General features: G+C 39.2%; 1 protein-coding gene across 1 annotated transcript in view; it reads right to left on the bottom strand.

The window, feature by feature from the left end:
* The window catches only part of col12a1b (collagen, type XII, alpha 1b), a 114,113-nt gene that overhangs the window by 75,533 nt on the left and 21,631 nt on the right, over positions 1 to 16,949 (bottom strand). Inside the window, exons 11-13 of the mRNA XM_083898677.1 lie at positions 13,387 to 13,665; positions 13,010 to 13,303; positions 1,321 to 1,590 (exon numbers count right to left, since the gene is read on the bottom strand). Of these exons, the coding sequence (XP_083754803.1) occupies positions 1,321 to 1,590; positions 13,010 to 13,303; positions 13,387 to 13,665 (843 nt within the window). The remainder of the gene's footprint in view (positions 1 to 1,320; positions 1,591 to 13,009; positions 13,304 to 13,386; positions 13,666 to 16,949) is intronic.

Raw genomic sequence — 16,949 nt, forward strand, 5'->3', positions numbered from 1 at the left:
TGGCGTTTTGCTGGGGCCCTGTCATGACTGCGTGCAGTCCTAGTGATTATTTTATTCAATTTAAACCCGTAAAAACAACAAATCATCCTGGGTCTGTGTTTCCTGAGCTAATTCATCCATCTTCATTGTGCTGGCAGCAGAGTGCAGCTGTAACCGTGAGCCTTCAGCCAGAACTAACTGCTTACGAATTCTGCTTTTTTATCCAGAAATGATTAAAAAACGTGAAACATTTTCCCATTTCCTGTCAAAACCGCGTTCCAAAGACGGCTGCGAGTGATTTAAAACAACGTAGTTTTCTGCCTTTACAAACTACCTTGATTTGACTCGGGGGGGATTTTCTTTATTTTTTTTTTTTATTCACGGAAAGAAATACGACGGCGTCTTAACTTTTCCATTAAATGTGAATAAAAGTGGAGAGCGAGGGTGAACTGAGATAAACCTGTGTGTGTGTGTGTGTGTGTGTGTGTGTGTGTGTGTGTGTGTGTGGGGAAGCCCGCCTGTGTTGTTGGAGACCCTTTGATTTCCCATGTGTGGATAACGTTGACATATTTAGAGTGCGTCTCGTCTCTGAGTGTGTGTTACATCACACACACACTCAGAGAACACACACACACACACACACACACACAGAGAACTCGTGTTTCCTGTTTTAACCCCGTGAACTCACTTCACTTGTGAAACCCGAGTCGTGAGGTGACGTAAACTCTCAGGACGCCGCGAATCCACTTGTGTTTGTGTTCGCGTCACATTTTTCTTCTTCCCTCGTAATCAAAGCTCGGACGTTTCCTGCCAAACGTCCTCGCGCCGCAGCGTTAGCTTAGCCGCAGCGTTAGCCACATCGTTAGCCGCATCGTTAGCCACAGCGTTAGCCACAGAATTCAGAGGCGAACAAAATTAATAAAAACCTTGTGTGACTTTAAATATAAAATTTTGGGACTTTAAGCAGATTTTGGAACTTAAAGTATATTTTGGAATTATAAGTATATTTTGGGACTTTAAATATATTTTGGAATTATAAGTATATTTTGGGACTTTAAGTAGATTTTGGAACTTTAAGTATATTTTGGAAATATAAGTAGATTTTGGCCCCAAATTTTTTTTTATTTTTAATTCTCCTGTGTTTTAATAATTAGACAAAATTAGAAAAGCAGAAGAAGAATAAGCAGAGTAGAACGGCCAATAGGAGGCGCCCTCTCAACTGTCCTGTGATTGGTCAAATGTCCTCAAAGTTCTCTCTCAGATAACTAGATTTTCATTATAATTTCACATGAGTGAATAAAAACCTCGTGTGACTTTAAACATCAATGACTGAAATCTCACCGTCTGTGGTTTCCTGTGCGGTGACGGCGTCGCTCTCCCTGTGGTCGTACACGGCGGTGACGGACACCTGGTAAAGCGTCTCCGGTGTCAGATGGTCCAGCGTGGTCGTGGTCACGCCTCCTCGTACCGTTTTCTCGCCGGATTCTCGGGTAAAGAGCGACTTCCAGTGAACGCGGTACTCCCTCACGGCGCCCGGCGCCGCCGTCCACGACGCCGCGAAGCTGGTGTCGGTCACGTCGCTGGTGACCAGGTCTGTGGGAGGACCGCCGTCTGGAAACAAGCAGGAAATCACATTTAACTGTTTGTTTACGCTCAAACAGCGTCTTCAAAATAAAGTCAATAAATGTCATGTTTGGTGAAAGACGTCAAAAATCCTGCATGGAAAAAAAAAACTAATTCCAATTAATTTTCTGAAAAAAAAATCGCTGAAATAATAATCTGAGGAAATTTCATGGTGAATGAGCTAAATCATGGATTATATACTGAGGCATAAATTTGCCTTCAAATAAATCAACACAGATTATTTAAATTTAAAATTTAAAGTTATCCTGACGGAGGTGCTTTTAGAACTTAAAGTAAATTTTGGAACTTTAAGTAAATTTTGGAACTTTAAGTAAATTTTGGAACTTTAAGTAAATTTGAAATTTTAAGTAGATGTTGGAATTTTAAGTAGATTTTGGAATTTTAAGTAAATTTTGGAATTTTAAGAAGATTTTGTAACTTTAAGTAGATTTTGTAACTTTAAGTAGATTCTGAAATTTTAAGTCAATTTTGGAACTTTAAGTAGATTTTTGAAATTTAAATAGATTTCCGAAATTTAAGTAGATTTTGGAACTTAAAGTCAAAATAAAGTCAATAATGTCATTGAGAATGTCATGTTTTGTGAAAGACGTCAAAAATCCTGCATGGAAAAAAAAAAATTCCAGTTAATTTTCTGTAAAATAATCTGATGAAATTCTAATCTGAGGACATTTCATGGTGAATGAGCCAAAACTTGGATTATACAGACTGAGGCATAAATTTCCCTTCAAATCAACACAGATGTTTTAAATAAAGTTATGTGACTGAGGTGCTCAGACTTTCTCTCCAGCATTTGTCTCGCTATTTTTATTTATGTATTGAAAGAGCAAATATTTTGGATTCTACTTTCTTTTTCTTTTTTTTCTCTCTTTTTTTTTCCTTTTCTTTTGTTTAATGGAAACTAGGTCAGACAGAACTCTTCAGACTGGACGGACATTTCTGAGGGTATTTTCAGACATTTCTGCTTCATTAGTAAGAGACGGAGCATCAGAGGACAGGAAGTAACAAACCTCAGTCATTCTCCACCCACACACACTAAAGCTGCTGCTGGTCTACTGCTGCCTCGTGTGGTCACTTTGTGTCACTGAAGTTAATCTGGATAAAGATTTTCAAAAGCCGAATTAACAAAATAAGACTGATTTTCACTATGGGCTTTGGTGTGGGAGAGTGAGTGGTTTACAAACTTAATTTTGTAGATTTTGATATTTTAAGTGGATTTTGGAATTTTAAGTGGATCTTGGAACTTTAAGTAGATTTAGGAATTATAAGTAGAATTTGGAACTTTAAGTAGATTTAGGAATTATAAGTAGAATTTGGAACTTTAAGTAGATTTTGGAACTTTAAGTAGAATTTGGAACTTTAAGTAGATTTAGGAATTATAAGTAGAATTTGGAACTTTAAGTAGATTTAGGAATTATAAGTAGAATTTGGAACTTTAAGTAGATTTTGGAACTTTACGTAGATTTTGGAACTTTAAGTAGATTTTTTGGAACTTTAAGTAGATTTAGGAATTATAAGTAGAATTTGGAACTTTAAGTAGATTTAGGAATTATAAGTAGAATTTGGAACTTTAAGTAGATTTTGGAACTTTACGTAGATTTTGGAACTTTAAGTAGATTTTTTGGAACTTTAAGTAGATTTAGGAATTATAAGTAGAATTTGGAACTTTAAGTAGATTTAGGAATTATAAGTAGAATTTGGAACTTTAAGTAGATTTTGGAACTTTAAGTAGATTTAGGAATTATAAGTAGAATTTGGAACTTTAAGTAGATTTAGGAATTAGAAGTAGAATTTGGAACTTTAAGTAGATTTAGGAACTTTAAGTAGATTTTTTGGAACTTTAAGTAGATTTAGGAATTATAAGTAGAATTTGGAACTTTAAGTAGATTTAGGAATTATAAGTAGAATTTGGAACTTTAAGTAGATTTAGGAATTATAAGTAGAATTTGGAACTTTAAGTAGATTTAGGAATTATAAGTAGAATTTGCAACTTTAAGTAGATTTAGGAATTATAAGTAGAATTTGGAACTTTAAGTAGATTTTGGAACTTTAAGTAGATTTTGGAACTTTAAGTAGATTTTTTGGAACTAGTATATTCTATATATATATATATATTCTATATGAACGGATGTTTCCAGGACTTTTAAGTCTTTTTAACTTCTACAGTTGGACATGGTTGGCTCTGATTCTCGTGTTTGACGTCACGCTCACGACTCTTCAGCGTCGACGCGCTCTGACCTCGGCTGAACGTCGTCAGAGCAGATATTTAAAAACCCACCAGGAACCAGGTTCTATCACCGATGGAGAAACGCGCCATAATTGGTCATGAGCTTCCCGTGGGCAAACAGTGGTGAGTCCACCATGGAAACAGAGGACAAACCCGCCTGGGACTCATATCATCAGTCCAAATATAACCCGTATGAGGCCCATAAGGACGTTCTGGCCAGTACGACACTTAAATGACCTCAACGCGGCCTTTAACAAACCGTCCTGGACTCTTGTGTCTGCTGGACGCCCGAGACACCACTGAAAGACAAAGTGTCTTCTTTAAACTCATAAATACAAAGACAGACGTGTTTCCACAGAGTTTCAGGACTTTATCTCGACTGCGGCACAGAAGCCAAACGCCCTGGGAGCAGATCTGAGGGACCTGCAGCAGACGGAGGAGGTTGAACATCACATCGTTGTCCTTCTTCCAGTTTAAAGGTGAGAGCGTGAGGAGCCAGAGAGGGAGGAGGCTCCTGCAGCCAAGTTTCCACTACGTGATAATTATCACCATATATATATCACATCCAGCCTCACAATCAAGGAGCGAGGCAGCGTGAAATAAATCACAGCGCAGCTTCTGCCAGAACTGATTCAGAACTCTGGAGGAACCACTTTTTCAAATGTTTTACGAGTTTCTGGCCGCGGATCCAAGACGGTCCGGACGTTTCGTTCTTTAAAAACACACCGACGATCCAAGGCCACGACCGAGGAAGAAGAAGAAGAAGAAGAAGAAGAAGAAGAACAACGACGTCACTCCAATGAAATGAGGCGGCGTTTGTCGGCCAGATCGTCCTCCTGCCAACGAGTCACGGCAGGACGACGTGCCGACACAGGACGAGCCGTGGAAAACTATTACTGAGTCGTCAGGGATTAGCGAGGGCTGACGGGCGGCATGACATCGCCACTGGATTTGAACAAACATGTAGGGATTAAAAATCTATTTGAGCAGCGCAGATCGACACAAGACTCTTAATCTGAACAAACATCAAACTTAAACTGACGTTTCCTTCGGGTCCAGGATGGAAAGAGTGAGGATTTACGGTTTTAACGTGGTTTAAAATCACGTTTTTTTTTTTTTTTTTAAAGACGACATTTGTGTCAAAAATCAGAAAAAAATCTCTTAAACTCTGGAAACGATGACGTTTGCAGGTTTTGTTTGTTGTGTTTCTGGAGCAGGACGTGGTTGAAAAGTCCGTTTCTACGCAGATGATTCACGATTCTGTAAAAACTGAACATCTTCACATTTAAGAAGCTGAAAAATAAATCGATCGTCCAAATAGTTGTCGTTTAACGTAATAATCCATCCGTCTGTCTTGTACGGTTGCTAAGCTGCTGCTGCTGAGTCGCTAAAATCACCACGGAAAATCTCTTTGGCCAAACTTTGAATAAACTTGGCCGATCGACGCTGAATCTGAGGCTGAAGCTGCTTCCCGTGTCTCAGTGGAGATGGAACAGATTCAGACTCAGAGAGTGAGCTTTGTTAATCAAACATAACAGTTAAAGCTAAAAAATACAGTAGCTTAAGTTAGCCAAACTATCACCTGTGAGGTAAGCTAGCATTAGCATTAGTATGTTAACTAAACCCCGCTTTGTTAACTCAAACATAAACGTTAAAGCTAACAAATACAGTAGCTTAACTTAACCAAACTATCACCTTTGAGCTAAGCTATCATTAGCATGGACGTTAACTCACCCCAGCTTTGTTAATCAAACACCAAAGTCAACGTTAAAGAAAAGAATCAAGCGAAAAATTAGCCAAACTATCACCTGAGAGGTAAGCTAGCATTAGCATGTAAGTTAACTCACCGCAGCTTTGTTTATCAAACATAAAGTAATAGACTGACGCTCAAGTTAGCCGAACTATCACCTAGGAGGTAAGATAGCATTAGCATGGATGTTAACTAACCCCAGCTTTGTTTGTCAAACATAAAATAACAGACTGAAGCTAAAGTTAGCCAAACTATCATCATGTGTGTGTGTGTGTGGTTTTATCACGGCTAAGCTCCACAGAACGCTGTGTCAGCGTCTTTCACCACAATCTAACAAACTGGAAAGTTGAACCTCATCATATGTTCGGAAAAATCAGCCCAACCCTCGACCCCCCCCCCCCCCCACCACCACCGCGACAGATTAGAAAAGCACGGAAAGATCTCGACGCAGACGTCAAACCAAACGTCGGTCGGTAAAAGTCGCAGACTTTCAGGAGCAGCGACTATCGGACGTCGTAATCGTGAAAAATGTGCGCGATAATCAGTCGCTAACAATTCCATGTGTGTGTGTGTGTGTGTGTGGTTTTCCAGCGCACAGCAGCGAGTTCTGCTTTGTCTCTGTTTGTTGGACTGAGATCAAACCTCTGTTTAAGAAGCAGCTTCAGTGTCTGTGCGTCAGCTCACATCCAAACAATGACCACGATTAAGACGCTGTGAGGACAACGCTGTGGTCGTCACACAGGAGTTCATCAGTGATAAAAATAATAATGAGTTTTCTTTACATTTCAGCTTCATTTACTGCAACTCTTATTTTGGTCGCAACACAAACGTCTCTTTCAAAAATTCATTAAAATTATTCCTTAAGAGGTTTTCAAATATTTTCAACGGATCCTTGTTCAGGGCGATGCCGACTATTATGATGGTGAATTTCAAGTCATTCTGAGATACTTTTCGTTTTTTTGAAGAAAGTCAGCTCACTGTCAAAGTGCATCAGAGCAAATGGATGATTTCCTTAATTTCAAAAATTCATAAAAATTATTCCTTAAGAGGTTTTCAAATATTTTCAACTGATCCTTGTTCAGGGCGATGTCGACTATTATGATGGTAAATTTCAAGTCATTCCGAGATACTTTTTGTTTTTTTTTGACTAGTCGGCTCACTGTCAAAGTGCATCAGAGCGAATGGAAGATTTCCTGAATTTCAAAAATTCATTAAAATTATTCCTTAAGAGATTTGCAAATATTTTCAATGGATCCTTATGTGAGACTGATGTGAGGAGACGGCGTCGCAGAGAATCTGGGAGTGAATGGAAGGTGAGACGTAAACAGAGGACAGTGAGTCAGTGTCTCCTGATCCTCAGAACTTTCAGCTCTCACACATTCCTGTTCAGTCTTGCTGTTTCTCATCTTCAGCCTCGACAGTCTGGATGATGTGTCCACTGTTACTGCAGAAAATATTCACATTTAAGAAGCTGAAAAAAAACTGTTTTTTAATATTTAAAAACGAGTTTCTGACATTTTTCAGCTTCTTAATTGTGAATATTTTCATGTTTCTGTCATTTTTCAGCTTCTTAAATGTGAATATTTTCCCGTTTCTGTCATTTTTCAGCTTCTTAAATGTGAATATTTTCACGTTTCTGTCATTTTCAGCTTCTTAAATGTGAATATTTTCCTGTTTCTGTCATTTTTCAGCTTCTTAAATGTGAATATTTTCGTGTTTCTGTCATTTTTCAGCTTCTTAAATGTGAATATTTTCATGTTTCTGTCATTTTTCAGCTTCTTAAATGTGAATATTTTCATGTTTCTGTCATTTTTCAGCTTCTTAAATGTGAATATTTTCGTGTTTCTGTCATTTTTCAGCTTCTTAAATGTGAATATTTTCCCGTTTCTGTCATTTTTAAGCTTCTTAAATGTGAATATTTTCATGTTTCTGTCATTTTTCAGCTTCTTAAATGTGAATATTTTCATGTTTCTGTCATTTTTCAGCTTCTTAAATGTGAATATTTTCAAGTTTCTGTCATTTTTAAGCTTCTTAAATGTGAATATTTTCATGTTTCTGTCATTTTTAAGCTTCTTAAATGTGAATATTTTCATGTTTCTGTCATTTTTAAGCTTCTTAAATGTGAATATTTTCTACTTTCTGTCATTTTTCAGCTTCTTAAATGTGAATATTTTCACGTTTCTGTCATTTTTCAGCTTCTTAAATGTGAATATTTTCACGTTTCTGTCATTTTTCAGCTTCTTAAATGTGAATATTTTCATGTTTCTGTCATTTTTCAGCTTCTTAAATGTGAATATTTTCATGTTTCTGTCATTTTTCAGCTTCTTAAATGTGAATATTTTCCCGTTTCTGTCATTTTTCAGCTTCTTAAATGTGAATATTTTCCCGTTTCTGTCATTTTTCAGCTTCTTAAATGTGAATATTTGCTCAGGACTGCTCAGGACGCGTCAGGATCGTTAATAATCGCCGACAGGAGAGTTAAAAAAAACAGGATGTAAAGAGTTGTAAGAGGCTGTGAAAGAGAAGCAGGACGTGTTCACACACAAATAATAGTTAAATACAGCGGTGAGTCATGAGGCCTGATTCACTGCCTGTGTTCACGCCTACAGCCCATAATACTGCTGTGAAACACTGTCCTGCAGGTACAGTCATAATTATTATCATTATCATCATTATTATTATTACTTAAATGTGGACTTTTCCCCCGACTTTGTGGAAAAAACAGCAAAGAGGGTAAATGGTGAGCGAGCTCATAGTTTGTGTATGGAGTCATGACTCAGTGAGTGGAACAGGAAGGACAGAACCCAGCTGGGACCAGAACTTTGAGAATACTCCGGCAACTTTTATAATCATCTGTCAAAGACTCAGAGATTAAAAAACACAATGAATGAAATAAATAAATAAATGAGAGTGGGTTCAGACGATGAGCAGCTGGAGGTGATGGAGGTGAAGTCTTCAGGGGAAGACGAGTTATTCTTCTACAGCTGCTTCAACCAGGTTTTCAGATCTTCAAATGGTTTTTAATGATCCTCTGAAGACGCCACAGGAAACTTCTGTCTGAGAGGAAATGACGTGGCTCTGCACCTTTGTTTGTCACCACCAGATTTAGGAATTAAAACAAATTTTGAAATTATGAGTACATTTTGAAATTATAAGTAAATTTTGAAATTATGAGTAAATTTTGAAATTATGAGTAAATTTTGAAATTATAAGTAGATTTTGAAATTATAAGTAAATTTTGAAATTATGAATAAATTTTGAAATTATGAGTACATTTTGAAATTATGAGTAAATTCTGAAATTATAAGTAGATTTTGAAATTATAAGTAAATTTTGAAAATCTGAATACATTTTGAAATTATGAGTAAATTTTGAAATTATGAGTAAATTTTGAAATTATAAGTAGATTTTGAAATTATGAGTTAATTTTGAAATTATAAGTACATTTTGAAATTATAGGTAGATTTTGAAATTATGAGTAAATTTTGAAATTATAAGTAGATTATGGATCTTGAGGTAGATTTTGAAATTATAAGTAGATTTTGAAATTATGAGTAAATTTTGAAATTATAAGTACATTTTGAAATTATAAGTAGATTTTGAAATTATAAGTAGATTTTGAAATTATGAGTAAATTTTGAAATTATAAGTACATTTTGAAATTATAAGTAGATTTTGAAATTATAAGTAGATTTTGAAATTATGAGTACATTTTGAAATTATAAGTAAATTTTGAAATTATGAGTAAATTTTGAAATTATGAGTAAATTTTGAAATTATAAGTAGATTTTGAAATTATAAGTAAATTTTGAAATTATGAATAAATTTTGAAATTATGAGTACATTTTGAAATTATGAGTAAATTCTGAAATTATAAGTAGATTTTGAAATTATAAGTAAATTTTGAAAATCTGAATACATTTTGAAATTATGAGTAAATTTTGAAATTATGAGTAAATTTTGAAATTATAAGTAGATTTTGAAATTATGAGTTAATTTTGAAATTATAAGTACATTTTGAAATTATAGGTAGATTTTGAAATTATGAGTAAATTTTGAAATTATAAGTAGATTATGGATCTTGAGGTAGATTTTGAAATTATAAGTAGATTTTGAAATTATGAGTAAATTTTGAAATTATAAGTACATTTTGAAATTATAAGTAGATTTTGAAATTATAAGTAGATTTTGAAATTATGAGTAAATTTTGAAATTATAAGTACATTTTGAAATTATAAGTAGATTTTGAAATTATAAGTAGATTTTGAAATTATGAGTCAATTTTGAAATTATAAGTACATTTTGAAATTATAAGTAGATTTTGAAATTATAGGTAAATTTTGAAATTATGAGTACATGTGAAATTATAAGTAGATTTTGAAATTATGGGTAGATTTTGAAATTATAAGTAGATTTTGAAATTATGAGTACATTTTGAAATTATAAGTACATTTTGAAATTATAAGTAGATTTTGAAATTATAAGTAGATTTTGAAATTATGAGTAAATTTTGAAATTATAAGTACATTTTGAAATTATAGGTAGATTTTGAAATTATGAGTAAATTTTGAAATTATAAGTAGATTATGGATCTTGAGGTAGATTTTGAAATTATAAGTAGATTTTGAAATTATGAGTAAATTTTGAAATTATAAGTACATTTTCAAATTATAAGTAGATTTTGAAATTATAAGTAGATTTTGAAATTATGAGTAAATTTTGAAATTATAAGTACATTTTGAAATTATAAGTAGATTTTGAAATTATAAGTAGATTTTGAAATTATGAGTAAATTTTGAAATTATAAGTACATTTTGAAATTATAAGTAGATTTTGAAATTATAGGTAAATTTTGAAATTATGAGTACATGTGAAATTATAAGTAGATTTTGAAATTATGGGTAGATTTTGAAATTATAAGTAGATTTTGAAATTATGAGTACATTTTGAAATTATAAGTACATTTTGAAATTATAAGTAGATTTTGAAATTATAAGTAGATTTTGAAATTATGAGTAAATTTTGAAATTATAAGTACATTTTGAAATTATAAGTAGATTTTGAAATTATAAGTAGATTTTGAAATTATGAGTAAATTTTGAAATTATAAGTACATTTTGAAATTATAAGTAGATTTTGAAATTATAAGTAGATTTTGAAATTATGAGTAAATTTTGAAATTATAAGTACATTTTGAAATTATAAGTAGATTTTGAAATTATAAGTAGATTTTGAAATTATGAGTAAATTTTGAAATTATGAGTACATTTTGAAATTATAAGTAGATTTTGAAATTATAAGTAGATTTTGAAATTATGAGTAAATTTTGAAATTATAAGTACATTTTGGAATTACATGTAGATTTTGTAATAATAAGTACATTTTTAAATTATAAGTAGATTTTGGAACTTTAAGTAGATTTTAGAACTTTAAGTAGATTTTGGAACTTTAAGTAGATTTTGGAACCTTTAAGTAGTTTTTGGAACTTTAAGTAAAATTTGGAACCTATAAAAATAATAATAGTTAAATAAAGCTGTGAGTCATGAGGCCTGTTTCACTGCCTGTGTTCACGCCTACAGCCCATAATACTGCTGTGAAACACTTTACTGTTGTTCCCTCTCCAGCAGGTACAGTATGATAAAATGACATGTCTGCGTCTGCACAGGCCTTTGTTTGTCACCTCTGAGCTCCCGTCTCTATTTCCCTGTAAGGCAGGGTCGGATGAGACGGATGAGACGGATGAGGCTGGACGAGGCTGGACGAGGCTGGACGACCGGCAGCTCGTACAAACACTTGCGAGTCTTTGGACTTTGTTTTCCAGCGCAGGTCAAACATGTGCGGCCTCGCTGGCTCTCCCAACACATTTTTAAAATGAAAGCAAACAGCGAGTGACAGACGGCGAAGCCACTGACAGAAAACAGAATCCACGAGGGAAACAGAAACGATCCCTAAAAGACGGCAACGATGATTTAAAAGTGCATGTGAATGTTCCAGGATCTGCAGAGGCAGCTGCTGTGGATCAGAACCAGAGACTTCCTCTGTTCTCTGGGCTTCACGGCTCCAACGTTCGCACTTGGAACAAAAAGCCTCTGAGGCTCATTTAGCATCTGTTGATCATCACGTGTTTAATAAACTCTTGGCTGTTCTTTAATCTCTGCTTTACAAAAGGATAAAAGTGTACATTCTCATACAATTCTCATTCTTTCTGCTCTGACTTTAGTCCAGGACGCGTGACAACGCCGACAGGACGAGGCGATGGAAGCCATGAGCGCCGTCAACTCACTTCACCTCTGTCCCTGGATGAGGTTCAGGCACTCGCCAGCAGGGGGCGGTATAACAGCGCATGCTAACCCCAACAACGTTGTTCATTCTGCTAATAACTGTCATGACCAGCAGGGGGCAGTATTTGTCACGCAAAAGAGATCAATCAGGACAAAATGTTGCTAAACAGCTAGTGCTGTCAAACGTTAACGCGCAGCGCGTTTCCATGACGAATGCCCGCAAAAAGACGCGCGTGACGTCATGTTTACGTGACTCCCGTTCGTTAAAATGAGTCTCTAAAGTAACGCTAGCGTTTAAAAAACAGAGCAAACACATTACACAGTAGTACACAGCAGTACACAGGTATGCTAGTTATTTGTAGCGCTGCTCTTTTCCTTTAATAAACAGATCGCTCCAGTTTGACTGTAGGTGCGCTAACGGCACTAAAAGGGGCTATTGCAGCTAACGGAGCTAATGCAGCTAACGGAGCTAACTGGTAAACAGTGCCTGGACTCCGGTGTCGCGGCACGTAAACATGACGTCATGCACGTCTTTTTCCGGTCAGTCGTCATGGAAACGTGTCATATGTTAATGCACGTTAACCTATTGCACAGCACTATAAACGGCGCATGCTAACCATTTGCTAACATGGCTGTGAGAAAGTTGGATAAGAATATCGTTCGTTCTGCTAATAACTGTCATGACCAGCAGGGGGGCAATTTTTGTCACGCAAAAGAAGATCAATCAGAACAAAATGTTGCTAAACAGCGCATGCTAACCACTTGCTAATATGGCCGTGAGAATGTTGGATAAGAGTATCCTTCATTCTGCTAATAACTGTCATGACCAGCAGGGGGCAGTAGTCTGTATCCATCAAAGGAGAAAATGTTGCTAACAGCACACACTCGCTAACCACTTACGCTAAGACGGCTACAATCACGATAACAAAACCACCACAACATTCTGTACAATCAGTTTACGCTACAAAATGCGCTAAATGTTATAACTCGCTAATTCGTCCATTCTGTGTTGTTTTGCGGAATTAGCCAAGAAGCTAACAGCGCTATAACACCGTTGTGTCCCACAGCCGACTGTCGACTTCATCCAATCCAATTCAACTTTATTGATAAAGCACTTTAAAGCTCACTCACCTTCTTTGGTGGTGCCTCGGGTCTGCATCGGGACTCCCGGGCCCGACCGGTACTCGGGCGTGACGGTGACGCGGTACGTGGTTTGCGGGCGGAGCCGCTGGAGCACAGCGGCGTTCTCGGTGCCGTCGGTGGTCGCCTCCAGGCCGGAGCTCGTCTCCAGACTCAAACTCTCGCCGTCCGCCGGCTCGTAGTTCAGTCGGTATCGAGTGACGGCTCCCGGCGCCGGCAGCCACGACACCAGGAAGCTGTCGACGGTCTCGTCGGACACTCGCAGGCTCCGCACCGGACCTCGTTCTGCGAAAAACACGTGAATGAGCTTTAGGTTTGGTTTAATTCTCTTTGACGAAAACAAAGAAAGAACTTCTGTACTCAAATACCTTCTGAGGTGGTCTCGTAGCCTTTCACGGGCAAACTGTCCCCTCTGTCGTACTGAGCGTAAACGCTGACCTCGTAGCGAGTCAGCGGGTCGAGGTGCGGCAGGACGGCGGTGAGCGTCTCCCCGGGCACCGACATGGTCACGTGATGTCCCTCGGCGTCCTCCGCCGGCTTGAACTGGACCAGGTAGGACTCCACGTTGTCGGCGTCGATCTCCCACGAGGCTCTGAAGCTCCGCGGGCCGACCTCGGAGAAGGACAGCGCCCTCGGCTGGACCAGTTCTGCGGAAACGGTTCAAAATGCATTTAAAATGCAACGACGCAACGAAGTCGCTTTCGCATCCAAACCACAAACAGACGCAGATGGAAGTCGTAGACGATTCCTGGCTTTTTTTAATTAGTCTAAGAAACCTGATAAAATCTGAATTTACGGCGAAAACATCACAGCACAAAAGTCTGTGAGTTCTTCAAAGATCTTTCGTAGACTGAATCGGTTAAAGACAGCGATGAATATAGAACGCAGACTAAACCCAGACTTTGGCCACTCAACACAAGACTCTGCTGGTAAATCAACTTTAGCATAAGAACGCAATATCTTTAGAGTGTGTTTATTATTATTGTTAGACAGACTTTTCCAACAGGAAACTGGAGTTTGTAAACCACTCACTCTCCCACACCAAAGTCCATAGAGAAAAACCAGTGATTTTAGCTCACGGGGACACAGGAGCTGCTGCTCTACTGCTGCCTCGTGTGGTCACTTTTTTTCACTGAGGTTAATCTGAGTGAAGGTTTTCAAAAGCCGAATTGACAAAATAAGACATTTGAACTTAGTGATGGAGGCAGCAGTGGATCAACAACTCCTGTGTGGTCAGGGTTAGCTGTGATGTTAAAATCACTGGTTTTCTCTATGGGCTTTGGTGTGGGAGAGTGAGTGAGTTTACAAACCGATCTTTTGCTATCTAACAAAAGACTTGTGCAATAAAATCTACATTAGTTTAAGTCTACGATGTCTTAAGAGCACGTTCACGTCTTTATCTCACTGTTAGACAGACTTTTTGAACAGGAAACTGAAGTTTGTAAACCGCTCACTCTCCCACACCAAAGTCCATAGAGAAAACCAGTGATTTTAACATCACAGCTAACCCTAACCACACGGGAGTTGTTGATCCACTGCTGCCTCCATCAATAACTTCATACGTCTTATTTTGTCAATTCGGCTTTTAAAAACCTTCACTCAGATTAACCTCAGTGACACAAATTGACCACACGAGGCAGCAGTGGACCAGCAGCTCCTGTGTCCCCGTGATGTTAAAATCACTGATTTTCTCTATGGGCTTTGGTGTGGGAGAGTGAGACTTTGTGGTGCACATGATATAGACCAAAGCCGACACATAAGTGGTTAATCTCAGTTTCTGCCGTACTTCACTGAACCTGCACTCGCTCTCTTGAGTGCAGTCAACTGAACGTAAACCAGGGCTTTGAGCCACGACCTCAGAAAACCCCAGAGCTCGGCCGTCCCTTTAAGGTAAGGAAGAGGCGTCTCCGACTAAAAAAAGACATCACACCTCTGATTAAAACGTTTTGACATGTTGGCATGAGCGCTGGTTCAGTGAAATCCCAAATCTGTGGGTGTTCTCAACGACCTTTGGGTCGAGTACGAGCGTGATCGCTTTCTCGTTTGTCGTGACTTGCACGATAAACGGCTTCACGGGGTGTTAGCCGTCAAACGCTAAAGATAAGTCGCAGAGAAAACACAGAGGGCTGAGTCTGCTGTTGACTTAGAAACGACCCAGAGCTTCTGCAAAAAGACCGAAACATTTATGTTTCGGGTCCATTTAGGTTTGAGAAAGTCAGACTCACGAAGACGCTGTAGACACGGAACACAACATCGACATAAACAGGAAAGGTTCTCTGAACACTGATGTGCACATGCCAGGCCTCTATGCGGCGCTGTTGAGCTGCTCAACCAAAAACCAGAGTACGTTATGTACAATGTGTACAATTATAACACAGAAACAGAGCCAATCATCTCCAAACACAAGAAGAAGAAGGGAAATTGGGTTTCAAAGCATCGCTATTAAAAAAAATTTGGTTGGTCCCTGAAATTTTACTTTTTTGGAAATTTTATTTTTTTCCAATTTTCCAATTTTTTCCATGGCGTTCCCTGCTGCGGAACGATCCACTGTGAAACGTCCCGCTGTAGAACGCCCCTCCCCGCTGTGGAACTTCCCGCCCCGCTCTGGAACAATCCACTGTGGAACCTCCTGCTATGGAACTCCCCGCCCCGCTGTGGAACACCCCGCCCGCTGAGGAACGCTCCACTGTGGAACGCCCCGCTGTGGAACGCCCTGCTGTGGAAAGCCCCGCCCTGCCCCGATGTGGAACACCACGCCTCGCTGTGAAACGCCCCGCTGAAGAACGCCCCACTGTGTAACAACCAGCTGTGGAAGGTCCCGCTGTGGAACGCCTCATCCCGCTGTGGAACGCTCCGCTGTGGAACGCTCCACTGTGGAAGGTCCTGCTGAGGAACGCTACACTATGGAACGCCCCGCTGTGGAACACTCCACTGTGGAACGCTCCACTGTGGAACGCTCCGCTGTGGAAGGTCCTGCTGAGGTACGCTCCACTATGGAACACCCCACTGTGGAACACCCCACTGTGGAACGCCCCACTGTGGAACGCTCCGCTGTGGAACGCTCCACTGTGGAAGGTCCTGCTGAGGTACGCTCCACTATGGAACACCCCACTGTGGAACGCCCCACTGTGGAACGCTCCGCTGTGGAACGCTCCGCTGTGGAAGGTCCTGCTGAGGTACGCTCCACTATGGAACACCCCACTATGGAACACCCCACTGTGGAACGCCCCACTGTGGAACGCTCCGCTGTGGAACGCTCCGCTGTGGAAGGTCCTGCTGAGGAACGCTACACTATGGAACGCTCCATTGTGGAACACCCCACTGTGGAACGCTCCACTGTGGAACGCTCCACTGTGGAACGCTCCACTGTGGAACGCTCCACTGTGGAAGGTCCTGCTGAGGTACGCTCCACTATGTAACACCGCACTGTGGAACGCCCCACTGTGGAACGCTCCACTGTGGAACGCCCCACTGTGGAACGCTCCACTGTGGAACGCTCCACTGTGGAAGGTCCTGCTGAGGTACGCTCCACTATGGAACGCCCCGCTGTGGAACACCCCATTGTGGAACACCCCACTGTGGAACACCCCACTGTGGAACACCCCACTGTGGAACACCCCACTGTGGAACGCTCCATTGTGGAACGCTCCTCTGTGGAACGCTCCGCTGTGGAACGCCCCGCTGTGGAACACCCCACTGTGGAATGCCCCTCTGTGGAATGCCCCGCTGAGGAACGCTCCACTGTGAAAGACCCCGTTGTGAAACGCCCTGTTGTGGAAGGCCCCGCTGACAGAGCAGCTCCTGCAGGCTCCTGTTCTCTTATATAAGCCTTTTACATAATGAGTAATCAAAGCTGCTGTGACTCACTCTCTCTCAGTTATTCAGCGTTAACTCTTTTACCCTCAGGTTCAGACTTGAGGAGCAGATGTTT

Source organism: Microchirus variegatus (genome assembly GCF_963457635.1).
Source record: "Microchirus variegatus genome assembly, chromosome: 12".
NCBI lineage: Eukaryota > Metazoa > Chordata > Actinopteri > Pleuronectiformes > Soleidae > Microchirus > Microchirus variegatus.